At 49.9% G+C, this 25,448-nt stretch overlaps 1 protein-coding gene across 2 annotated transcripts in view; it reads right to left on the bottom strand.

Moving 5' to 3' along the window:
- The window catches only part of ELMO1 (engulfment and cell motility 1), a 401,111-nt gene that overhangs the window by 253,041 nt on the left and 122,622 nt on the right, over positions 1-25,448 (bottom strand). For both annotated transcript variants that reach the window (XM_008147245.3, XM_008147253.3), the window contains exons 5-6: positions 22,444-22,494; positions 9,663-9,832 (exon numbers count right to left, since the gene is read on the bottom strand). In XM_008147245.3, coding sequence (XP_008145467.1) covers positions 9,663-9,832; positions 22,444-22,494 — 221 coding nt within the window. The remainder of the gene's footprint in view (positions 1-9,662; positions 9,833-22,443; positions 22,495-25,448) is intronic.

Raw genomic sequence — 25,448 nt, 5'->3', positions numbered from 1 at the left:
TATCTTGAAGAAAGCTCAAGATTAGATATAAAAAGACTTAACTGCCATGAGGTAACATATCATTCAAAGTAATATACTGATTGGTATTCTCTAATGATAAGAAACAATCATAAGGGTTAAACTACTGTAACCAACGTATTACATTTACTTATGAGTAAGGGCAACAAGACCACTCCATTTGACTCAGAACCGGTATGTATTCAGGGGAGGGGGGATCCCTAGAGATAATAAGAATAAGGTACATTTTCAGTGAAAAGGGTGATCTCTAAAAGTACTAGAGTTGTTCTTAAGAGTATCCTCAACAATGAAAATGGAGTTGATTATCTTTCTTGGGTAAAAGGCTCACTGATTTTACTTTCTCTTTTCTTGAGAGAAATAAAATTCTGAAGGATGACATCCTGAGACATGGCAATAGTCTTGGACAATAGATGGGACTCCGGGATGGTAGCCTGCAAGAAAGGTGTGCAATGGACACATCTTGTCTGCAAGAAAGGATGATTATGCTTCTTGAAACACTGGGGTCAAGAAGATAAGGAAGCAAGTGATTCTCACCTTGTCAAACCACTTGCATTGCCCGAGTCTGCCAAGTCTCTCTGGCATTAAGTATGTTCTCCCCTCTGTATTCAACACCCACCCCTCCTTGTCCAACTAGCTAAGTCCTACGCTCAACTGTCCTGATTCTGAGGCGCGGGAAGCCTCCCTGACCGCTGACATCCCTGCCTGGCAGACTGAGCCCACCCATGTCTGCATGTGCTGAGGACACGCCAGCTGCATGACCTAGGATATCTGTCTTTCCTGGAGCCCCTTGAGGGCAGGGCTCTGTCTGCACTGTGACTCACCACTATAACGTCAGGCACACGCAGAGTTGGCTCTCAATAAATGGTTGATGAATAATTTGGCTCTTTAGAAGTTAAATTTCACATTTGCAACCACATAAAATATAACCACTTCAGAAACCTAATTGACCATGAGAAGATCAGATCTAGTCTTTGGTAAAACGGGGGTTTAAAAAATATATAAAGAGATCTTCCTCTTCCTCCTCTCCTCCTTTACCTGCCCTTCTTAAAAACAAACAAACAAACAAAAAAACAACAACAGTGTATTGGCTTCCTTCTTCCTCCTTCAAAAAGCTATGGGTCTGGGTAAAAGGAGTAGGTGACCACAGGGGGGCAGGCTTGCGCACAGGTGGGCCCTCTTGGAAGGGCTGAACAGTACCTCCCACTGAAAGGAACTGGCCTCCTTGGAGAAATGGCTCCTGCCAGGGCTGGGACAAGGAAAGATTTAGCTAAGTCTGGAACATCTCACTGAGCCGGAAAGTAAAGAAATGCTCACAGAATAATGGGAGGCAGGTCAGGGCACAGAGACAGCTTAGAAGGTTCCACAGCCAGATCTGGGACAAACAGAGCATCAGAATAAATAATAAATGGCAGACGGTAGCCCACTGAATACAATAGGAACAGATAAGTCCACACTGATTCATAGGGCGGTGTGCCTGTACTGTTGAAGAACCAAGTCTCTCGGGGAGAAACATACAAGCCTCATTTGTACCATTTTCCATGGTGTAAATTACTCCAAAATTATTAACGACAAAGGGGTGGCGACATTACCTGGCAGACACCTGGAAAGTGCTACCTTAAGTGGGCAAAGTAAACACTAGTAACAGACAGAGAGGCACCCTGTGCCGTCAATACGATGCAATTAAAAACAAAACACACTCACGCATCTGTGATATCCCAGCCACAGGCAGATATATGGGTCTAAACGTTGGATAAGACTGTAGGGAAAAATGTGTTTCAGGGGGAAATTATGCAGTGTTTATATAGCATACTCTCTGAGTTATCAGGTTCCTCCTGCCTTATTGTCTAACTGATGCATATGTATTTTTTGTCCTGTCTGTTAGTAATTTAATTGACTTCCTTCCTGCTGGTGAAAAACCAGTTTTGTCTCCATTTGCAATTCATTTCAACATTCCGGTGCTCCAAATAAATTTGAGCCCCTTTAACTTTGCCTTTGAAATGGTTAAAACATTTTGCCTGGCTCTCTTGCTTCACATGAGTAAAACGAATTCTTTTAACATGTGTTCATTTTTTATATAAAACGTGCTTTTATCTTTCCCTGAAAATTAACTTTAATGAATTACCCTTTAACAAATCCAAAATTGGAGGATATTCTACAAAATGGCTGATCTATAGTCTTAAAAAGTGCCCAAGTCATGAGTGAACGGAACAAGTGAGAAACAGTTCCAGACTGAGAGAGGTTAGGAAAAGGCAGGACAGCTGGGTGCGAGGCATTATCTTGCCTCCTGTCTTTGTATGAAGGGACAACAGGTGGACCCTGACCTTGCAACTTCAGTGTGTGACTTAAACTAAGGGAGGAGGCTGGCAGAGGGTGGTCGCTCCAATGCCTTGAAGGCCTATGCAAGCAAACCAAAATCTAATTGTGATTGTTTTCAACCAATCACAGCCAACTAGGCTTTAACTGTAGCCAATCAAATAATTCCCTTTGTCTTGCCCCGCCTCTTCTCTCTAATAGCCTTTCCCCCAGGTTCCTGTGGGCAGAGTTCCTCACCACCTCCAGTTTGGCACTGAGCAATTGGAATTGATTTTTACTCAAATAAATGCTTAGGATTTTCAGTATGTCCCCGTTTATCTTTTAATAGAACTGTTTCAAAATAAACCACATGATGTGTGTGTGTATGTGCGGAACATATAAAGCAGGCACAGCAATTTTTCAGAAGAGCCTTCTGGCCTGGGGCCTGGGCACTGAGGTTTTTACCTGTGTTCTCCCTCCTGCGACCATCCCTGGCCTGGGAGAGCTGCCCTGACCAGCCTGCGGAGATAACTCAGCCACCAGTCACCGTGTTCTTACTCCTCAACCTCCTCAAGTTAGCTTCGCCTTAAGCAGGAGCAGAAGAGGAACTGTTTTGTTGTGATGTCTGTTTTCCTAACCGAGGTCTTCCTCTCTGTGTCTCTCAATACCCAGTTTTTAAAGAGACAGGACAAGAAGAACAGATGATTCCGGAAAGGCTGCTGTTTTGCAGTGGCCAGCAGCCTCTTATTTCAGCCCAAGGTCTGGCATTCCTTTCCCAAGCAGAAGATAATCTCTCCCTGGGCGGTGGGACCCCCTCTCATTTCCACCGCGGGAGTGAGGCCCACAGACACAGAGACAAAGCAAAGAGGGGTGGGGTGGAGGGAGATCCAGCTTCAGGAATTTTCCGCCCCACAACCCCTGACAAAGCCCTGGGTGGTGGGCCTCTTTGGTGTTTGTGATGCAAATGTCTGGCGAGGCCCCAGAGGGCTGCTCCCTTTGGAGCTGCCTGAGCCTGGCAGGGTGCATGCCCCGGGCCGGCAGGCAGGGGGAGCTAGAGACCCGCAGCCTTGATAGCTGGTGGGCCCCGCAGACCACACAGAGCAGCCTCTTTTTGGCAGGGCCCGGGAGCCCTTTGCTCCTCCAAGGTGAAGTGCAGGCCATGCCCCCTGTGACTTGCACTTGGAGGCCCAGCGGTGAGTCTCTGGCCCGCCTGGGCCTTGCAGCACAGCCCAGGTTTATAAGCCGCGCCGAGCTCTCCGACGCTAGAGCATGAGTTAGAGCTGATAAGCCCTGCCCCTGGAGACGAACAATGTGGCTTCCAAAGAAGAAATTCACCTTTTGTGTGAAGACAGCATTTCAAAGAATGTCACTCAGAGTCTGAAACTGTCATCTGCCACTTTGTAGCTTGCTTTTCATACCTGACAGCATTTTCTTGTGACTAAATATTACTCCCCTCATCATATTACTCCCCCGGCCCGTCATGTCCAGAACATGCGGCACTCCAATACCAGTGATATCCACTTGCTAAGTGAATAAAACCTACAAATCCATCTCCGAGTGTGGGCGCTGGGCAACACAAAGCCACGGCTGCTTCATTCAGGGCTTCATGCAAGCCACGCCCCGGTTTCCTCGGGTAAGAAACGCCACAGCGGTGATCCCCACAGGAAAAAAGGACCAGAAGAATGAACGTTTAATAAGGAACTTCGTGTGTGAATGGACAATGTCAACGATTTTTATAAGCACACACACGCGTAGCTAGACATGCACACAGGATAGGATGGGGAGGGGACTGATCTGACCGTTTCTACGATTGTTTGTTTCGAAGACCATGGCTCAGGGGCTGTGCCTACGTCTAAAATAAGTGGGGGACTCTTTCCACTGGTCCTCATGCGGCCAAATTTGGGAGCGATGACTTCAAACCAAGCAAATGAAAAGTCCTTGTAAAGTCCCCAGATTAGGAAGAACTCCTCCAATACCTCACTGTGGTTTTCTTAGAAAAGCTAGAATCCCTCAGGGAACATCAGCCCAGTCCTGACCGGCGTGTTGGAGAGAGACACTCATAACCGCATGGCCAAGTACAAATTAGGGCATTTTGGCAAGTTATGGGGATGCTCTTATTTTAAAACAGCTTGAAAATGGGTCTAGTCTCCGAATCGGAATTTCAGTCCAACATGATAATTTGAATTTTCACAATGATTTTGCTAAATGAAAAGCTGACTGGAAAATTCTCACAATCATGGAAAATATGGCAAACAATGTAAATGTTCAACCATATGGGAACGGTTAGCCACACTGAGCCCATCCTTCACATTATTATGTTATTCTGTGCATCAACCGAACCTTAGCAAAGCTTTAAAAATGAATTCACACTCAGACAACACACGATGAGGGGAGTAATATTTAGTCACAAGAAAATACTGTCAGGTATGAAAAGCAAGCTACAAAGAGCATGAAGGTTATAATTCTACTTTTGTAAACCGTGTACGTGCGTGTGTGTGTGTATGTGTATGTGTGTGTGCATATGTGTGCATGTGTGTGTGTGCGTGTGTGTATGTGTAGGAGAACATACAGAAAGTATACACACTCCAGTGTCAAATACATGTGTCTCGGGAAAGCTGGATTAGACATGATTCTTATTTTCCTGCTTCTGCTTATTTATATTTATTTTTTAAACAATAGCTATAATTGTTTTTATTAAGGACAAAAGCTAACTTAAGAAACTGTGAGTTTTTGTAAGTACCCCAATTTAACTTTTCTCTCTCTGGACTTCCCTGCTCAGGGTGGTGCTGAGGGCTTACTCAGATTCCAATGGCGGAATTTTCCTGTCCCGTTGCCACGTGGGGAGGAAACCATGAAGAGGCTGCCCGTTCATTCTTGGAAATGCCGCCCTGTTCTCTGTCTAAGGGCGAAGGGCACGGGCGCGGCCCACTGTGCGTGGCAGAGACACACAGGAACTCACACCGGAGCAGAGCAGTGTTATTGCCGCGGAGGATCAAGAGTGGCAGGTACCCATTTCTCTCCTTTCCAGTCAAATAAAATACATCATTCCTGAGCAATCTTCTCATGCCCATCTTTTTCTTTTCTTTTTTTAACACTGTCCATCCCAGAATGTCCCCTACAGACACATGCCTTACTCAGGTTGGGGCACCATGTTCCCCCACAACTTGCTCCCACATTTATGTTTCATGCTGAAACCAGGAATGGGATTTCCAAGTCCCACGAGGGTGGAAATTAATTCCGGTTTTCAACGCGACACTCAGGCCAAGTGCCACTTCCCCAGGCTGTGCTGTGGCTCATGTTGCCCCGTGGCCCCTGGGACCACTGGCGAGTGACCTTTCCAAGCTCAGCCTCGGGTAATGACCAGCGGTGAGAACCTCTGCATCTCATTAGAGCTCAGAGGCAGGAGGGAGAATCCAGCCACACGTCCTGGGTGTTTCCTGCAGTTTCCACAGGTCCTGCTGGGACCCTCTGCCCCAGTGGGAAGTCTGCTCGGGTCCAAGGAACTGCAGGGTCTACTCGATTTGAGGGGTTTCTACTCCAAAGGGTGTCTGCTAATTAGCTAAAGCCTTGCTCTAAGTTTAATTGAGAAGCCAAGTTTCCTTGCAAGAAAAATGCCTCTTTCTTTTCTTTTTCATCTGAGCAGAAGATCTGAAAATATAAAAATATTTATGTCTGAGGATCCACTGAGCAGCTTCCTAGGGTGAGTGGCAGGAGCCTGCAGAAGGCAGGCAGGGGGCTGGGCATGGCTTTGAACTTCTGTGAAGTGGCGAGGAGGGCAGGAAAGCTGCCCAGGAGAGCAGGCAGTCCTCCCGTAACACAGTGTGGCGGGACGGTGTGGGAGGCAGATGCCAGAGCTCACCCCGGATCTGGGCTTCCGTTTATCTGCCTAGAACCTGGCATCCGTAACAAACTGGATGGCTTCTGCATCACAAGCAGTTAAGTGATACATTGAGAATAATATGCTATTTTATAAAAGGAATTCAAGCCTGGCCGGCGTGGCTCAGTGGTTGAGTATTGACCTAAGAACCAGAAGGTCACGGTTTGATCCCTGGTCAGGGCACAGGCCTGGGTTGTGGGCTCAGTCTCCCAGTGTGGGGTGTGCAGGAGGCAGCCGATCAATGATTCTCTCTCATCCCTTCCTCTCTGAAATCAATAAAAATATTTTTAAAAAGATAAATAAATAAATAAATAAAGGAATTCAAGTCCTATAGTTCACATACAGCAGCTCAATCCTGACATCTCTCATGTCCCCAGTCTTCAGTCTAAGGGATATGATTTTTTGGGGGCCCCTCTGTAGATCAAGATGAGTTACACAGTAAGGCAATGGCATGGATAGGAAGTAATGTTGAAAGACAAATACATAGTATTTGTTTTTACTCCTTTTTCCTTTTAAACAAATGGGGTACTGTCCCATTGTTGAGTGTTATGGTTCAATTGTGTGCCCCCCAAATTCCTAGGTTGAATCCCTGGCCCCCAGTGCCTCAGATGGGACAGCATTTGGACACAGAGCCTTTAAAGAGGTGATTGGGGGTTCAAATGAGCCATTAGGGGGTGTCCTGATCTAATCTGACCAGTGTCCTTACAAGAGGAGATTTGGACATACACAGGGACACTAAGGATCCATGCACACAGGGGAAAGACCATGCGAGGACCCAGGGGGCAGGCAGCCGTCTACAAATCCGGGAGAGAGGCTGCAGGAAAAACCAACCCTGCAGACACCGGATTCCAGCCTCCTGAACTGTGAGAAAATGCGTGTCCATTGTGTGAGCCACCCAGACTGGGGCACTGTGACGGCAGCCCTAGCAAAATAACATGAGAAATGAAACACTAAAACCCTCACTGTGAACAGAGAGAGCTGCCAGCCTCGGGCGGTACCCAGCTTCACCCCAGCCCTCTATTCAGGGTGCGTGTCACGGGGACCTCAGCTTCCAGTGGATTTGCCATTGTAACTGAAATTACGATTGCAACTCCAGTAAGTTCAGAAGCACTAACATGTATGATGGTGAATATGGGAAAGCTTAAGCCACTGAATCCCTGTGTGTGTGTGTGTGTGGCAGGTCACTTACACCTGGCTCTGGCAGCTGGCTTTTGATGCACCCATGGCTGGGACGTTGATACATCAATCAACGGGGGACATTTCAACTTATTTTTTATTTTATTTATTTATTTTTTGCTAATCCTCACCCGAGGATAATTTTTTCCCCCCATTAACTTTCAGGGAGAGTGGAAGGAAGGCGGAGAGAGAGAGAGAGAAACATTGATGTGGAAGAGACACAGGGACTGGTTGCCTCCTGCACATGCCCCAACCGGGGATCAAGCCTGCAACTGAGGTACGTGCCCTTGACCAGAACTGAACCCGAGACTCTTTAGTCCTCCAGCTGATGCTCTGATCACTGGGTTTCAGCCGGAGCTTCCAACACAGACAGACCCCTCGGTCTCAATTTCCTGGCCCGGCCATTTGCATCCCTCAACTCACTCAGCTTCCCTCCTTCTGATTCAAGCTCCAAGTAATGGCTTCAGTTTCTGATAATGCCCCCAATTCGATTCTCTCTGCCCACTCCACACTGATGTTCGCCAAAAATTTCACAAGCAGTGCTTTAGGCATCATTTGATAAATAAATGAGACCAGCCTACAACTGACCCTTCCCACCAGTCCTCTCAGATTTATAATTCCTCCCCAATTCACGCTTAGATATTGTCTCTACTTCACTCTTAGATATTGTCTCTACTTGTCTACGAGATAAGACCCACCAACTCCAAACTTTTCAGAGCATTTTTTTAAAAATATGTATTTTTATTGATTTCAGAGAGGAAGGGAGAGGGAAAGAGATAGAAACATCAATGATGAGAGAGAATCATTTGTCAGCTGCCTCCTGCATGCTCCCCACTGGGGATCGAGCCCACAACCCAGCATGTGCCCTGACTGGGGATTGAACACTGACCTCCTAGTTCATTGGTCGACACACAACCACTGAGCCACACTAGCCAGGCTCTACAGAGCATTCTTATATGGGAGCTATTCCTGTGACTATAAAACATCCTCTCTGAATAAGAAACAAAAAAGAGAATCTTTTACCGGTGCCAATTGCAGTGGCTAAATAATGCCCCGCGTGGGAGGAGACAGGAAGGAAGAGAGGAAGGATGGGAGGGTAGGAGGGGGCTGGGACGGCTCCAACAGGCAGTCATCAGCTCCTTCTTTGAATCGCCGGGTACTGAAAAGGTTTAAAGGACCCAGGTTTTAACCCCAATTCACAATGATAGGTACTCTTTCCGGAAAAATACCTACCCAACCCTGCCCGTTATTAATTTGTCATGTTGATATGTAATGAACTGACTCAGCATGCTCACATGCTCTAACCCACATGCTCTCACAGTCTATGCCCGTGGCACTGACCACACGGACATGGGAAGAGCTGTGTCCTGTGGACCCGCCCTGGCACTCCGTGGTTCCGGGCTTGACCTGCCCACACATGCAGGAGCCACACCTCTGGCTCCTCACCCCCAGGCCCGCCAGAGAAGCAATGCCTTCCCTGAGGCGAGCTCCTGAGCCCAAATGCTCATCCCTTTCTTGCCGGGGATGGAATCAAACTCCTTCGTGGCCCGTTGACTCCTCTGGAAGGTTCCGGAAGCAGCCGGCCTGTCCGGCCTCTAGACTCAAAGGCCCAGGAGGAATTATGCCTCAGTTGACTTCTGCCTCCAAACATTTTTGATGGCAAGTCTCACATCTTCGTAAGTTTTCCCAATTTCCACTCTTGTATACAGTCAGTATTTAATAAATGTTTACTGCATTCAATTTCAAATAAGTAAGGTCATGTATCTCATCAATCAAATGTTAATTGATGGAAACTTACTTCAGCCATGCTATTTTTGACCTGGTTTAAGGCTTTGAGACTGAAAGGAGTTATTCTCATTTGTTTTTAACTCATTCGGAGGGATAGGCGAAGGATGTGAGGGCTTTATGTTTTGTAGAATTATTATTTCAGTGTTGGAAAGGCTCTTTGAGATAAGGATCTAATATTTTTCCTCCTAAATTTGAAATTCCAAGTTACCTGATGGAACTCCTTGATTATGGAACTCAGCGCCCGCTCGAATGGCTGTGGAGGTCTCCTGCCTCCCCACGCATGCAGGCCGGCGCCCTAACCTCTCAACTCAGACACCGGCTCCTTGGTGGGTGGCCGATCTCCTGATACTCAGATGACAAACCTGCTCCCCAGACACTAACGTAAAAGCCATTTCTTTCTTTTTCCTGAGCCTCGTCGATTCCTGGTCTTTAAAACTAGACACTGCCACGTCAGGGAGTGACAGCCCCGGGTGGGAGGAGGAGCGGGCTGGACCTCGGGACAGGGGCTTACTCGGTGCCGCTCTCCACCATCTGCGTGAGCAGGAAGATGCCGTCCAGGTTGATGAACTCCTGGGCGAAGGTGACGTCCCGGGAGAGGCTGGCCAAGTCCTTCAGCGCCTCCAGCTTGGAGTCCATGCTGGACGACTGGATGCGTTCGTGCAGCTGCTGGGCGTTCTGAGCCTTAGGGAGACAGAGGGAAGAGTGTTCACAGAGGAAACCGCACGAAAACGTTAGCGTTTCATTCATGGGAAACAAGGACACGGTGGCCCGCAGTGCAAGACCGGGCGGCCCCCACGCCCAGCGCCGTTTCCAACCACAGAGCCCGCACCCGCCGCCCTGGTCGCTCACTTCTCCATGGGAACCAGTCCTCTGCCTTCTGGTGAACGGGCCCCCATCTCCATTTCTGGGAAAATTGAGAGCTTTCCCAGAAAAAGAGCAGGTGTAGTAGTAAAAAGAGGAAAAGGCAAAAATGTTTATCTTTCAAGTAAATTTTTCATCTATAAATGGCAAAAAGCTTTGTGCTTGATTAAGCAATTACACAAATTTATACAGCGTGTTCACCAGTTCAGTCAACTCTCAGCGATACCTGTCTGCGCAGTGTTCAAAAGCATCATTAGTCACCCAACCATCTTTCTGGGTTACTGACAATCTTCCAGCACAACACAAGGATGCTTATAAATTTCACTCTTCCACATGCGCTTCCCATACATGCACTACTCACTGAGTGAATTTATAACAAAGTAATTAGGAAACCAAGAGGCTTCACCTAGGATTAGACCATCCTATCTAATAAAACCCTAATACGCAAATCAACCCAACAGCGGAACAACCGGTTGCTATGACGCTCACTGACCACCAAGGGGCAGATGCTCAATGCAGGAGCTGCCCCCTGGTGGTCAGTGCGCTCCCACAGAGGGAGCGCTGCTCAGCCAGAAGCCAGGTTCACGGCTGGCGAGTGCAGTGGCGGTGGCGGGAGCCTCTGCAGCCTCTGAGGCAGCGCTCAGGAGCAGCGAGCCTGGCTTCTGGCTGAGCGGCGCTCCCACAGGGGGATATCCCCCAAGGGGTCCTGGACTGCGAGAGGGCGCAAGCCAGGCTGAGGAACCCCTCTCCCCCATGCACAAATGTCATGCACTAGGCCATGTGTGTGTGTGTATGTGTGTGTGTGTGTGTATTTACATTTATATTGATATTGATTTTAGAGAGAGGAAGGGAGAGGGAAAGAAAGACAGAAACACCAATAAGAGAGAAACATTGATCAGCTGCCTCCTGCATGCCAGTGGGGATCGAGCCTGCAACCCAGGTATATGCCCTAATCAGGAATCAAATCAAGACCTCCTGGTTCATGGGCTGATGCTCAACCATTGGGCTACACCAGCCGGGTGAGAATTAGACCTCTTTTTGTTTTATATATCCTATCTAATAAAACAGTAATATGCAAATCATTACTCCGCTACACTCACAAGCCACGCCCACCAGCCAATCAGAAAGCAAATATGCAAATATACCTAACCAAGATGGCTGCAGCCTTGGAGAGCAGCGGTGGTGGTTGGAACTGGGATATTGGAGCCGAAGATCAGAGGGGAAGATCGGAGCCAGCAGGGGTCCCCCACAGGTGATCAGAGCCAGCTGAGGTCCCCTGCAGGCGATCGGAGGCAGCTGGGGGTCCCTGCCCAGGGCCCGAGCCTCAGCCAGAGGCTTGTGGCATTGGCTGGGGGCGGAGCTGGGCCATTGGAACCAGCTGGGGTCCCCTGCAGTGATTGGAGCCAGCTGGGGGTCCCTGCCCAGAGCCCAAGCCTCGGCCAGAGGCTTGCGGCCTTGGCCTTGGATGGAGCCAGGCGATAGAGCCAGCTGGGGGTCCCTGCGGGTGATCGGAGCCAGCTGGGTGTCCCTGCCCAGAGCCCAAGCCTCTGCCAGAGGCTTTAGGCCTTGGCTAGGGGTGGAGCCCGGGAGCGGAGCCAGCTGGGGGTCCCTGCAGGCGACTGGAGCCAGCTGGGGGTCCCTGCCCAGGGCCCAAGCCTCAGCCAGAGGCTTGCAGCCTTGGCCGTGGGTGGAGCCGGGCGATCGGAACCAGCTGGGGTCCCTGCCCAGGGCCCGAACCTCAAACAGAGGCTTTATGCCTTGGCTAGGGGTAGAGCAGGGCGATCGGAGCCAGATGGGGGTCCCTGCCCAGGGACCGAGCTTCAAACAGAGGCTTTCGGCCTTGGCCAGGGGCGGAGCCGGAGATCACAGGAGATAGGTGTGAACTACAGAGGAAATACCTTTTCTGACCGCTCATTGGCTGAGCTCCCTGTATGCCACTGGTAATATTCTTAGTAACTTGGGTATAAGAATCCAAAAAGGTGATCTAGGGCTTTTCCACCACACTCCTGGAGAAAAAAACGAAGATCCGCTGCTGGAGGGCTAAGAAATGTCATAACCTGCCCTACACAGTTTGGCTCAGTGGATAATGCCTAGGTTTGCCAACTGCAGAGTCCAGGTTAGATTCTGATCAAGGGCATGTACCTAAGTTGCAGGCTCCTTCCTGGCTGGGGCCCAGGTCACAGGGCTCATGAAGGAGGCAAGCAATCTAAGTATTCCTCTCACTTTGATGTTTCTCTCTGTCTTTCCCTTTCTCTTTCACATTCTCTAAAAGTCAATGGAAACATATACTCAGGTGAGGATTAAAAAAAGAGAAAAAAAAAAAAGAAAGAAATGTCATATTCTATGAAAGACACATCTTGAAAATGCCTGAAGAAAGTTGTCATTTTTTCTTGGTGAAGGGACTGGAGTCCGTGTTGATGAAAACACCTTGGTGGCTGCGGTGACTTGCAGTGGCTCCAGCAGCGGGGTGATGGGGCTGGTGCCTTTCCCTGATCAGCCTGGTTGTCTCTCACAAAGGGAGGCCAGACTGCGGCTTAGGCCCGCTCCTTATGGGGAGCAGGCCTAAGCTGTCAGTAGGACATCCCCTGAGGGCTCCCAGTATGTGAGAGGGGGCAGGCTGGGCTGAAGAGACCCCCGACCCCCAGTGCACGAATTTCGTGCACCAGGCTCCTAGTATATATATATTATTGATTTCAGAGAGGGAGAGGTAGAGAGAGAGAGAAACATTAATGATGAGAGAGAGTCATTGATTGGCTGCCTCCTGCACACCCCCTACTGGGGATTAGGCCTGCAACCCAGGCATGTGCCCTTGACCCGAATCAAACCCGGGACCCTTCAGTCCGCAGGTCGACGCTCTATCCACTGAGCCAAACTGGCTAGGGCAGACCTCTTTTTAAGGCACTGGCAGTGGCTTATACTTGCAGGACGGGGCTGGGAGGGGGAATGAGAGGGGTGGAAACAGACCGGACGAGCGGAACTTCTGGATAAGAACTTGTCTTCTATATGTCTCACTCATCCAGTAAGGGTTTTCCCCTCCACCTCTCAGTCAGGACAAGCAGTTAGGAAAATATTATTACACTCCTGCCTGTCCTTTTACTTAACAGAAATGCCGGCACGTCTGTGGAGTGATTTTTAACTCAGCACCGCGTGGTCGGAGCACCTGCCTCCTCACGGCCTCTCCAGCTGCTGGCGCCCTCCTCTGAGCCTGAAGACGGGGTGTCTGAGCCCGACCATCAGGTGCCTTCTCCAGAACAGAAACTCGTTAGAAACATCTGAGGGGCCCCCTGTGACCTGTGACCTGTGACAGAGGGGAGACTGCCCAGTGAGATGGGAGCCCACACAGGTCGGTCCTGGGAGCAAAGGGGCTGCACCCCACAGCTCCCCAGCACGGCCCCCTCCCCGCCAGGTTCCCCCAAGGATGGGCGGGATTCCACGGGAAAACCAATACCAGCTCCAGGAACCAAGGCGGTGCCCCTGCCGTCACCTGGTCAGAGGCGTCCCGTGGTCTCCCCGTGTCACACCCAACAGCGGACGCTCCGCGATGGAAGTTAGAAAAGGAGGAGGAAGCGGGAGGAGAGCCCTCTCGACCCGTTCACTGACCCCCAGTTACCGGACAAACCGCTCAAACCCCAAATCCCATGTTGTAAAGAGGAAGAAGAGAGAGCTGAGCGAATAGAGACAGTCAATTTAGCTTCTAAACTGCTCAAGGACATACTCTTCTCTAACATTCTCACATGGACTGATAACATTTAACCCAAGTGAATCACTGAATTCCCAAGAAACTACATTTTTCTCCAAGCAGGAGGTCTGCGTTGATTATAGACATTATGATAACAATGAGAACTCAGAATTATTTCCTTGTCATTATCAGTGTTTACGAACGCTGGTTGGTGCTGTTAAAATTAGTGATAAAGACAGCTACACCTTTTATGAGCCACGTCGTAAACTTCTTTATGAAGGAATGTGTTCAATCTGCACACACTCCTAGCAGGCAGATGGCTTTGTCATCTGCATTTCACAAAGGAGACGGAAGTTCAGAGAAGTTAAGCAGAAAGAAGTTAAGAATAAATAAATGAAAATATGTGCACACATGGGTACATATATTGGCAGGGAAATGACCAAAAGAAACACATCACGATATGACCCATGGTTATTTATGAATTGTAATATTCTGCATAATTTTCTTTGCAGCAAGGTTCAATTTTTCAAATTTTCCACAATGCTTTAATGTTTTAACACTGGGGCGGGGGAGGGGCGGGGGGGCGGGAATCAACATTATTTAGAAATAAAATCACGTCGGTTCTGATTCTTCAAGCAGCAAATGAACAGAGCTTGGTAGCTGTGCGGGAGATCATGTCCCAGTGTAAGTGGTTTCTGCTACTGGTCCAAGGATAGAAATCAAGTTTCATCCTGAGCCACTCCACAGCTGCCCCGAAATCCCCTCCCCCTCCCCACTGTTCTTGAAGGTCCTGATTAACCTGATCCCCAAGAAACTTCAGCATGGTTCCAGGTCCATGATACCAATTAGGAAGTCATCTAAAAGGTCATCTAAAAAGTCATCTAAAAGTGCACAAGCTTCATGGATATTTTCCAATGGCACTCAATCCAGCTATCCAACTTTGCTTTCCTGGAACGTTTGCCATGTCCCTGCAAGTGACTCCTTCACTCTCTTCCTCTCTCCCTGAGCTCCCCTTCCCCCTGCTTCCCCACATGGGATCTCGCCTCACATTTTACTGAGAAAATCTAAGCCATCAGCCAGGAGTGCCTTCCTCTTCCCACTACCAAGAGCACAGCCTGACACCTCCCTGCTCACGCGCCGAGTCTTCCTGGTACTGAGACCTGGTTCAAGCTTCCTACAAAGGCAATCCCTGCTGCTCTCCATCCCTGCTCCTCTCACCTTCTCAAGTACTGTCCTTCAAAATGACCCCGCTTTGGTCTGTTCCACCAGGCGCTCTCTCTGCAGTAGACCATAAACTTAGGAACCTCCACTGCCCCTCTGGCCCTCTAGCCGCGCCCTCATTCCACTGCTCCATGCTCAGCTTGAGCTCTGGAATGAAAAGGGGGTCTGCAGTTGCTGTCTCTCTTTTCCACTCCCGCCCCCCACCCCAGCAATGATGCTTCCATCCTCACCCCCACACTCAGAGTGTCTCCAGGATGCTATCCATGCCTCCAGGTGGGGGGCCCAGGGACCACTGCCTTCACCTAATCTTCCTTATTGTCTCTGGGCCTTCAGCACACCTAACTCCTCCCTCCTCCCTCCTCCCTACAACTGGCTCCTGCTCTAAACCCAAGAGAGTGCCCAGGGCTGTACCTCATCCAGCCCATGGCTGTCCATGTCATGTACCCGGTGATGGCTGCCCAGCACTCACACCTGACTGCCTTCCTCCTGGACACAGAACAGGCATCTCAACCTCTTCCTTTTCCCCTCCCCAAACCTTCTATTGCAGGAAACAGTGCCACTGGTCCCAACACCAGGCCGTCCTCACATCCTCCCTCAAGGAGACCCACATCCACCACCAGGACAGCCTGGGCACTTTCCCTCCAAACATTCCTTAGACGCGCCCTGCACCAGGCAGCCCTCAGCCTCCCTCCCCTGCTGCACCAGGCAGCCCTCAGCCTCCCTCTCCTGCTGCACCAGGCAGCCCTCAGCCTCCCTCTCCTGCTGCACCAGGCAGCCCTCAGGCTCCCTCCCCTGCTGCACCAGGCAGCCCTCAGGCTCCCTCCCCTGCTGCACCAGGCAGCCCTCAGCCTCCCTCCCCTGCTGCACCAGGCAGCCCTCAGGCTCCCTCCCCTGCTGCACCAGGCAGCCCTCAGCCTCCCTCTCCTGCTGCACCAGGCAGCCCTCAGCCTCCCTCCCCTGCTGCACCAGGCAGCCCTCAGGCTCCCTCCCCTGCTGCACCAGGCAGCACTCAGCCTCCCTCTCCTGCTGCACCAGGCAGCCCTCAGGCTCCCTCCCCTGCTGCACCAGGCAGCACTCAGCCTCCCTCTCCTGCTGCACCAGGCAGCCCTCAGCCTCCCTCTCCTGCTGCACCAGGCAGCCCTCAGCCTCCCTCTCCTGCTGCACCAGGCAGCGCTCAGCCTCCCTCCCCTGCTGCACCAGGCAGCGCTCAGCCTCCCTCCCTGCTGCACCAGGCAGCCCTCAGGCTCCCTCCCCTGCTGCACCAGGCAGCCCTCAGCCTCCCTCCCCTGCTGCACCAGGCAGCGCTCAGCCTCCCTCCCTGCTGCACCAGGCAGCCCTCAGGCTCCCTCCCCTGCTGCACCAGGCAGCCCTCAGCCTCCCTCTCCTGCTGCACCAGGCAGCCCTCAGCCTCCCTCTCCTGCTGCACCAGGCAGCCCCCAGCCTCCCTCCCCTGCTGCACCAGGCAGCACTCAGCCTCCCTCTCCTGCTGCACCAGGCAGCCCCCAGCCTCCCTCCCCTGCTGCACCAGGCAGCGCTCAGCCTCCCTCCCTGCTGCACCAGGCAGCCCTCAGGCTCCCTCCCCTGCTGCACCAGGCAGCCCTCAGCCTCCCTCTCCTGCTGCACCAGGCAGCCCTCAGCCTCCCTCTCCTGCTGCACCAGGCAGCACTCAGCCTCCCTCCCCTGCTGCACCAGGCAGCACTCAGCCTCCCTCCCCTGCTGCACCAGGCAGCACTCAGCCTCCCTCCCCTGCTGCACCAGGCAGCACTCAGCCTCCCTCTCCTGCTGCACCAGGCAGCCCTCAGCCTCCCTCTCCTGCTGCACCAGGCAGCCCTCAGCCTCCCTCTCCTGCTGCACCAGGCAGCACTCAGCCTCCCTCTCCTGCTGCACCAGGCAGCCCGCAGCCTCCCTCTCCTGCTGCACCAGGCAGCCCTCAGCCTCCCTCCCCTGCTGCACCAGGCAGCCCTCAGCCTCCCTCCCCTGCTGCACCAGGCAGCCCTCAGGCTCCCTCCCCTGCTGCACCAGGCAGCCCTCAGCCTCCCTCTCCTGCTGCACCAGGCAGCCCTCAGCCTCCCTCTCCTGCTGCACCAGGCAGCCCTCAGCCTCCCTCTCCTGCTGCACCAGGCAGCCCTCAGGCTCCCTCCCCTGCTGCACCAGGCAGCACTCAGCCTCCCTCTCCTGCTGCACCAGGCAGCCCTCAGGCTACCTCCCCTGCAGGGACGGCTGCAGTAAACTCCTGCCCTGCCCCTCGCTACCCCTGCTATCTGTCCTTGGGCAGCCTTGTCACTCCTCACCTCTGCCTCTGCTTCTCTCTCACTTGGGCTCACAGAACAAACACTGGCAAGAAACAGAACTTGAACATTTCACAGCCCTCTTTTCGTTTCTCAAGTCAGGAGAAATTAAAAATTAAAATTGTTAATGGTCTTATTGTTAAGAATCTCTGATGACCTGTGTCCACGTGACTAAGATAGCACCATTCTTCTTTCTGCCAGAGTGACTAGTCCCCAAAACCAGTGTGACAGGCCCTCTGGCCTGGATGCCCCTAACAGCGGTCCCCAAACAAGAGGAGCAGAAAGGGAGGACTGTGCTCAGAGCCGGCAAAGCAACAGCAGGCATGTGATGAGCAGTTTTATTTACTCTGCCCACACGGCCAAAACAATGGGCGAGAAGAAACCAGGTCATACAGAAAAGGGCTCTTGAATATCGAAAAGTTTGGAATGCTAAAATGTTTTCAGTACAGAACATTACGATTCACCTCTTATAGGCAGTGGTGACCTTAAGATAACTGTGAAGCTGTTCATTTAATTAAAAACAAGACCAGTGCATGGCACAAAAATATATAAGTCCTGCCAGACGTTATAAACTAAAAATAAAGTTACCCCAATGCTACCAATTGCAGTGAGTTCTTGAGAATGATTGCGTCCATCATCAGCATGCATATGCCTCCTTTCCACGTACTTCTCCGGGTCGCTCCACGCAGAAGGCCCTCAACCTGCCTCTGCACGGATACTGACTCCGCACCGTCTCCGGCGGCACACGCCACGGTCTCACTAACCACTGCACACTGTCCTGTCTCATGGGTATGAACTAGGCCCGGCTGGTCGGCAGTTACCAGCTTTCCAGTTCTTGATTATTAAAAACAATGATAACCACAGCTCTGTGTGGGTGTGCATGCGTGTGTGCGTCCTTATGAGTCTACCTACTGGATAAGTTCCCAGCAATAAAACTGTCAGGACAAAGACACATATATTTTAGACTTGGGTGGACACAACTAAGTTGCCTTCCAAAGTGGCTGTTCCAATTTAATATTTTCTACTGATGGATTAGAAAAAAGCGGGGGTGGGGGAGAAACTTCAATTTGCTGTTTCGCTTCTTTATTCATTCATTGGTTGATTCTTACATGTGCCCTTCTGGAGATCGAGTCCACAACCTTGACATCCCATGCTGGGATGATGCGCTAACCGCTGAGCAGCCTGGCCAGGGGAGGCTGTTCCAATTTATACACGCAATACCACAGCAGCTGGCCTCACACCTTGACTACTGAGGAGGGTAGATTTTCATCTCTTTTGAGAGACTGAGTTTCTTCTTTCATGTATATCTATATATTTATCTATATGCCTATACGTATATATCTATAGCTATAGCTCTATATATGTCTCCATATTCATATTTACATTTATCCTGGCTCTGCCTGCCAGGGTAAACAGATACACAAACATACAGATCAACAGGCATGGAGAGAGACAGGTATATAAAAATAGAGATCATTTTTGCTTATAGATTTTGGCCATCTGCTTTGGGGCATTATTTATAATTCCTGGAACTTGAGGAATTAGCACTCTATCTGTCATGCATATTGCCAACTGTTTTCCTAAAGCGCTGGTATTGAATTTGTTTCTGGAATTCTTTCCAACCATCAAGTTTGTGTGGCTTTTATTTTGTTGCTGTCAAATGTGTCAATCTTTTCCTTTGTGGCTCCTGGGGCTTGTGTTGCACTGAGAGAGGCCTTTCTCACTGCGAGACACAGATAGACTCACTGTGGGGACTTTTTAAAACCAAATTTCAGGAAAGTAAAAACAAGGGTCTGGCAACCCCAAGCTTCCTCAAACAGAACAGTGGCCAAATGCATATTTATACGCTGCTTCAGGCAACACGTGACAGATTCCGCTTGCACTGCTGCCATTCGCAGGGCAGGCAGAAGGAAACGCTGCTTAGCTGCACGATAGGAAATGCCTCAGTCCCTGACTGCTCAAACACACCCACCTGCACCCATTTCCTGGGCATGTCCATGGTTATATTTCCATGGCACTGGGGAGAGGGGTGAAGCTATGACACCTGAAAGGCACACATGTTTAAGATGGCCACTGGAGGTACTGTATAATGTGTGCAATGCCACCCTGGCCATTCTGGCTCAGTAGATAGAACGTTGGCCTGCGGACCAGGGTCCTGGGTTCGATTTCGGTTCAAGGGTATGTATCACAGTTGCAGGTTCCTCCCCGACCCGGGGCCCTGGTCAGGGCTTGTGCAGGAGGCAACCAATCAATGTGTTTCTCTTACATCGATATTTCTCTCTGTCTTTCCCTCTCTCTTCCACTCTCTCTAAAATCAATGGAAAAATATCCTCAGGTGAGGATTAACAAAAAATAAAATAAAATAAAATAAAAAATAAACTGTGCAATGTAGAGGAGGACCACCAGCCAGGTGTAAGGGCTTTTATAAGAATAACTAGAGGCCCAGTGCACGAAATTCATGCACTCGGGGGGTGGGTTGGGGGGGGGTCTCTCAGCCTGGCCTGTGCCCTGTCACAGTGCGGGAGCCTCGCGATCCATTGCCCCACAGAGGTAGGCCTCCACGAGCCTTACATCCCTGGGCCTGGCGCCGGGGGCGGGGACGCGAGTCTCACGCAAGTCCCTGACCACCTGCACCTGCTGCGTATGCAGCCTCCTGCTGATTGGTCATTATGTGTGAGGGCATCAAGACCATCTGCATATTAGCTCTTTATTATTTAGATAGTGCAGGTTGTTTTTATAGATCTTCTCTTATGAATCCCCCATCTTGTTAGAACAATCCAGAAAGGGTTGTTCTATGATAGAGGAAGACAGAAAACAAATTCATCAACCAAAGCCAACACAAATAGCACCTCTGATAGAGTTTTGTAAAACCCCGTACAGCTGTACATGTGTGTACGCATGTGTGTGTGCATGTCCTTGTCTGGCTACAGAGAGCCAAGGCAGATAAAAGAACTGGAAAAGCTGGTGTAACACCAACTGCTGATTTCTTTATGACACTCTCTAGCACTTCCTAGCAAATGTGATGGAGACAGTTATTTTTAACCTATTTTTAGTACACATGTAAAAAGTGAAAGAGTTAGCATATGCTGAGCCATATTTTCCAGTTAAACACAAAATAATAAAAAAATCTACAGCAACAAGTGAACTTTACAAATTCAAAATATCTCGCTTATTATACAGTAATTCCCAATTCTAGACACTGTGGCTAGAGCCAAACCATTAAAGTGCTCTCTTAAAATGCAAATTCCTGGACCCCACTCCTACATATTGTAATTCAGATTCTCATTAGAAGGCCAGATATTGGCATTTAAAAAATATGGTTTTTATTGATTTATGAGAGAAAGGGAGAGGCGGAGAGAGAAATATCACTGATGAAAGAGAATCACTGACCGGCTGCCTCCTGCACACCCCTTACTGGGGATTGAGCCTACCACCCGGGCATGTGCCCTGACCTGGAATCGAACCATGACCTCCTGTTTCATAGTTCGACACTCAAACACAGGGCCACACCTGCCAGGTGACATCAGCATTTTTAACGCTCCTCCAGTGACTCCTGTCTGGGGAACACTGCCCTTTAGAAAATGCGAGCCGGTCTTTTGCAGGTGGACTCCACTGTATGACACCGCCTTGTGCATGGGCTTCCCGTCCCCTTACCACGCTGGGACTGCGAGGGCCACTGCCTGGCAGGACAAGCCCCGCGGTGCCGCCAGCACCAGGTCCTGCCACAGAGTCTGCACGCTCACGCTCAGCATGCTGAGCAATCCCACTCTGCCCAGCACCTCGCCTCCTCCCCCGGACTGGCTTAGCCTGTGGAAATTTGTGCATGAACACATGGCGATAAAAAAGAAAACTGACTTCTTCTTTGGCCTAGAGAAGGCCGAGATTTAATAAATAAACATAAAGAAATGGAGCCTTTCTAATTCTAAGATGAAATAACAAGCAAGATGTACTCTTTCTACCCAGCAAGAAAATGAGCAGCTTTGGCAGGATAAACAGAAACTACAAAAACCAAGGGAAACTGTGGTCTCTAAAGGTCAAATTAGCATTAATTCTTGCTGACTAAAGTAAGAAGATCAATGCCACATCAGGCAAAAATGTCTCAGCTCATCATGCAGCCGCTGAAAAATGAGTCTAAATTATAATTACCATGAAGTGGAAAAGAAGGCTTCGAAAGCCAGGCCGGCCAACTCCGGCCACGCGCTCTGTTGAGCTCATCACTGGGTTTAGGTTCAAGATGTGATTGGGTAGAATGTTTAGGGGGTTTTAAGCCTCTCTAATATAATTTTCAACAAGAAAAATCTGTGGTAGTTCCAGTCCCCGCAATTTAATTTCAGCCAGATGCCTTTCCCAGTTTTCACATTTATTTTTAGCCACCACATGGCTCCAGGAGAAACTGAAAATGTGAGTTAGACACAGTTTTCATCGCATATGCAGAGTGAAAATAGTAACAGTTGGTGTATTTTCTGCAGATTAGTTTTTTTAGGAAAGCAATAAAAACGCACTGTGAGCGGATATAGTTCAAATATGCTAATGGTACTACCTAAAGTATCTACAAGGAAGTGAGAAAGATGAAGATAAGCAATGCAGTCAGTCGCCTAAATATTCTGTAGCATTTGGTTTGGCAGCTTTTATTTGGAGGACTTTAAAGGTGTTTCATCTGGAGTCAGCTGTCAATGCAACAGCAGGCGTGCAAACACTTCTTACACTACATTTCTCTGACTATTGTAATAACTGACCAAACGAGAAAATGCTCAAACTCTTTCTTACACACATGCACACACACACGCACATGCACACGCACATGCACACACACATGCACATGTACACGTGCACACCCTCTGACTTTAAGGGGAAGTAACAGGCTGTCTTTGGTCTCGTTTGCTTTGTCTGTTGTCTGAATTTGCTCCGATGGCGTTGTGGGCGTGTGAGCAGGTGGATAAAAACCAGTCAGTACAGCTGAGTTATCTCATCTGTAAGGTGAGGACTGTGGAGATGACTCACAAACTCAAACTGAAAGTCCATGTATGTGCCTGTATTTGACCTGGAAGGAGGCTTGCCTGTCTGTAATGGGAAATACAGGGAGAGCAGAGCGTTCCTGATCATCAAGAACCTGCGTGTGAGGATGTTCCAGAGACCTTCTGTTTTGCACTAAAGTCATCTTCAAAAATGAATGTCCACAATCACAAGTAGAGGAACAGGAGAGGAAGCGTTTGCTGGAAAGCTACAAACGAAGACCTACTCACCGGAGACGTGGTCAGTCGAAGGATAGTGCCATTTTTTATTTCATTGCGATTCTGCAAAAGAAAAGAAAATCTTTGTAAACCTTCAAACAGAAGCTTGGACAGAAGAGAATCAAGGCGAATGTACTCTCCTGGAGACTACGGTAAGCATCCTTGTGATTCGTTTATCCTCACTTGAAGAATTTTTAATTATTTCTACAAAGAACTAGTTCTTTAAAGAACTTGAAACTGGCTCCCAGATGCGCTAATTTTACATCAAGTCACAGACAGCATTCGGCACAGAGGAAGTAAACAGGGGCCCAGGAATAGCCAACCAAATTAAAAAAAGCAATTTTGAAAGGTTTTTAAGGGACTATGATCTAGGAATTCTGCTAATGCAGGGACGGATAAAAGCAGGTTTACAGCGGAGAGTGTGCAGAACACAGAGCTAATAATGCTATTGTAATGATCATAACCTGCCGGCCTTTATCCATACAAACGGCTGGCTGTAAACCTACTTTTGCCCACCACACAAAAATCTGTAGATGAATATTTATAGAGACATTATTGGTAATACCCAAAAAGTGGAAACAACCTGACTGTCTATGAACTGAGGGATGGATAAACAAAATGGGGCAGGCCCATTCGATGGAATATTATTACGCGGCCATGAAAGGAATGAAGGACTGATCGTGCTCCAGCATGATCACCCTTGAACACATTGCACTAAGTGAAAGAAGCCAGCACAAAGCCCGCGGTGTATGATGCCAGTATATGAAATGTCCAGAATCGGCAAACCCCAGAGACAGGAAGTCCTAGTGGTTCCCACGGGTGGGGGAGGGGAGAGGAGGGGACACGAGGCGGAATGCTAATGGGGACAACAGTTCTTCTCTGAGCCATGAGAACGTTCCAAAACTGATGGTGGTGATGGTTTCACAAATCTATGAATATACTAAAAACCACTGAATTGAACACTTGAGAAAGGTCAGTTTCAGGGGGTGCGGATTATGTGTCAATAAAGCTGCAAAGAGCAGACAGGAGCAGAGCTGATCAGTCTGCCCGCCCCGGGCCGTGTGTTTGGGGGAGTTTATTTGAGGGGAGTGCTCTGAGCTCTCAGCCAGCCTCTCGGAGAGTAGAATTTCACTGGCAGTTTCATTAGATGCCAACCGTCAGCCTTCAGGAGGAGACCTCCCGGGAGCCACACTTCACAGCGCCCAGGAGGTTCACCAAGGGCTTTGGGGCTCATTCTCCTGCTCCTTTAAGACAGGCCACACCTAGGGTTTACTCAGGACGCAGCAGGCACTCGGGGTGGTGGGAAGTTTCTCGGGGTTTGATGCCAAAACCACGGAGAACACTCACCCTCTCCCTCAGACTTCAGGCCAACACTTTCTCCCAGAGAGACCCTAACCTGCGCATTTTCTAGAGCACAGGCAGGCCTGAGGGCCCAGCACTGCGGAACCAAACCCTCCTTGGGTAACGCCAGCCCCATCGAGAGCATCCCCGGACAGACCCCTGGGCCGCCCCCGAGAGTACCGCCCAGCCGGCCATCACCGGGAGTACGCAGGCAAGGGCTGAGGGACCACCTGCTCCAGGCCCAGCGATGAGACGGAGGAATAAATTTCAGTCAATTAAAAGGTCTCCTTTCAACTCTAAAATCCTGACTCTGAGAACAGGGGGATGGAGAGAGCACATACTGATTCTAGAATATTAAAGGGACAAGTTTCATAGCATACCTCTTTCCGGCTCAATTTCTAAATGAATTGAGAAATGGAACCAGAAGGTGAAGTGCTACAATATCCCATTTGTTAGTAATTATGGAGAACGAGGCTCAGAGTGAGAATAGCAGACAGCTAACCAAACCCTCAGATTAGATGCCTATTGAGGTAAGACCTAAGGCAGCTTCCTTCCCACGGGGAAAAGGGGGCCCAGTTTATTCTCCTCAAATAATCAGTCCAGGAGGGAAAGACCTGGGGTTGTGAAGAGGCCAGGAGGGTTGAGCAATCATCTCTCCTCATGGAAACTGGAGTGGGGATGCGGCATCCTAGTAACAGCAGTAACCTAGCATTTGTTGAAAGGCACTGGGCTGAGGTTTCTTTTTCAGTTGTAATACTGATTTAACCATCATCATAACTCTACTCCCATTTTAAAGATAAGGAACCGAAACTGCCAAGAGAGAGAGGGTGAGTTACTTGCTCATCATGGAGGGGAGGAAAGGGGAGGGGAGGGGAGAACCTGCCGGGAGAGGCTGGACTCAGTCTCCCTGGCAACGAGAGGAAGACCTAGAGTTTGCGTTCATCCTTAGGGGTGAGTTCATCAATTGGTCAGCATCCGTGAGAGCACAGACGTAAAAGTGGTTTTAGCAAATGCTCTGCAGACTCCCGGGGGTCCCTGTGAGGCCCACGGATGCGGGGCGCTGGGTGGGAGTCTGACTGGGGTGAAATAAAGCAGCTGGGCTCCAGGCCCATGTTGACGCCTAACTATCTGAGGTCCAAGTACGGGTTCTTTGAAGAAAGGGAGGATTGCTCGTGAGAGACCACAGCAGTGTTAACACCATGGGCAGCCAGAGCTGGGTTCAAATCCCGCTGTGTGCACTAGTGCAAGCGACCTAATCACTCCGATCCAGGCTTCCTCTTCCCCATCACGGGAGGGCGAGGCATCGCGCAGAGAATCAGTGGGAACCAGGCGTGGCGGGCTCCGGGCCTCGCGCCAAGGGCGGGAGAAGAAGAGCCACCGCGGCTGCTGCACAGAGAGCAGCACCGTGGCTTCCGCGGGGCTCCCAGGCGGCAGCTCTCGAGCCTTCTCTCTTCCTTTCCCCGGAAAGATGCCTGTAACCAGTGTTTTGGCAGGACTATTAATACAGGCATTAAAACCTTTAAGGTCCCGCCCTGGCCAGGGTGGCTTAGTTGGTTGAGCTTCACCCTGTGCACCAAAAGGTCACCAGTGTGATTCCCAGTCTGGGCACGTCCGGGTTATGGGCTTGATCCCCAGTAGGGGGCGTGCAGGAGGCAGTCAATTGATATCTCTCTCAT

The sequence above is a fragment of the Eptesicus fuscus genome, chromosome 14, assembly GCF_027574615.1.
Source record: "Eptesicus fuscus isolate TK198812 chromosome 14, DD_ASM_mEF_20220401, whole genome shotgun sequence".
In the NCBI taxonomy this organism is placed as follows: domain Eukaryota; kingdom Metazoa; phylum Chordata; class Mammalia; order Chiroptera; family Vespertilionidae; genus Eptesicus; species Eptesicus fuscus.
This window is presented reverse-complemented; position numbering and strand designations above follow the sequence as displayed.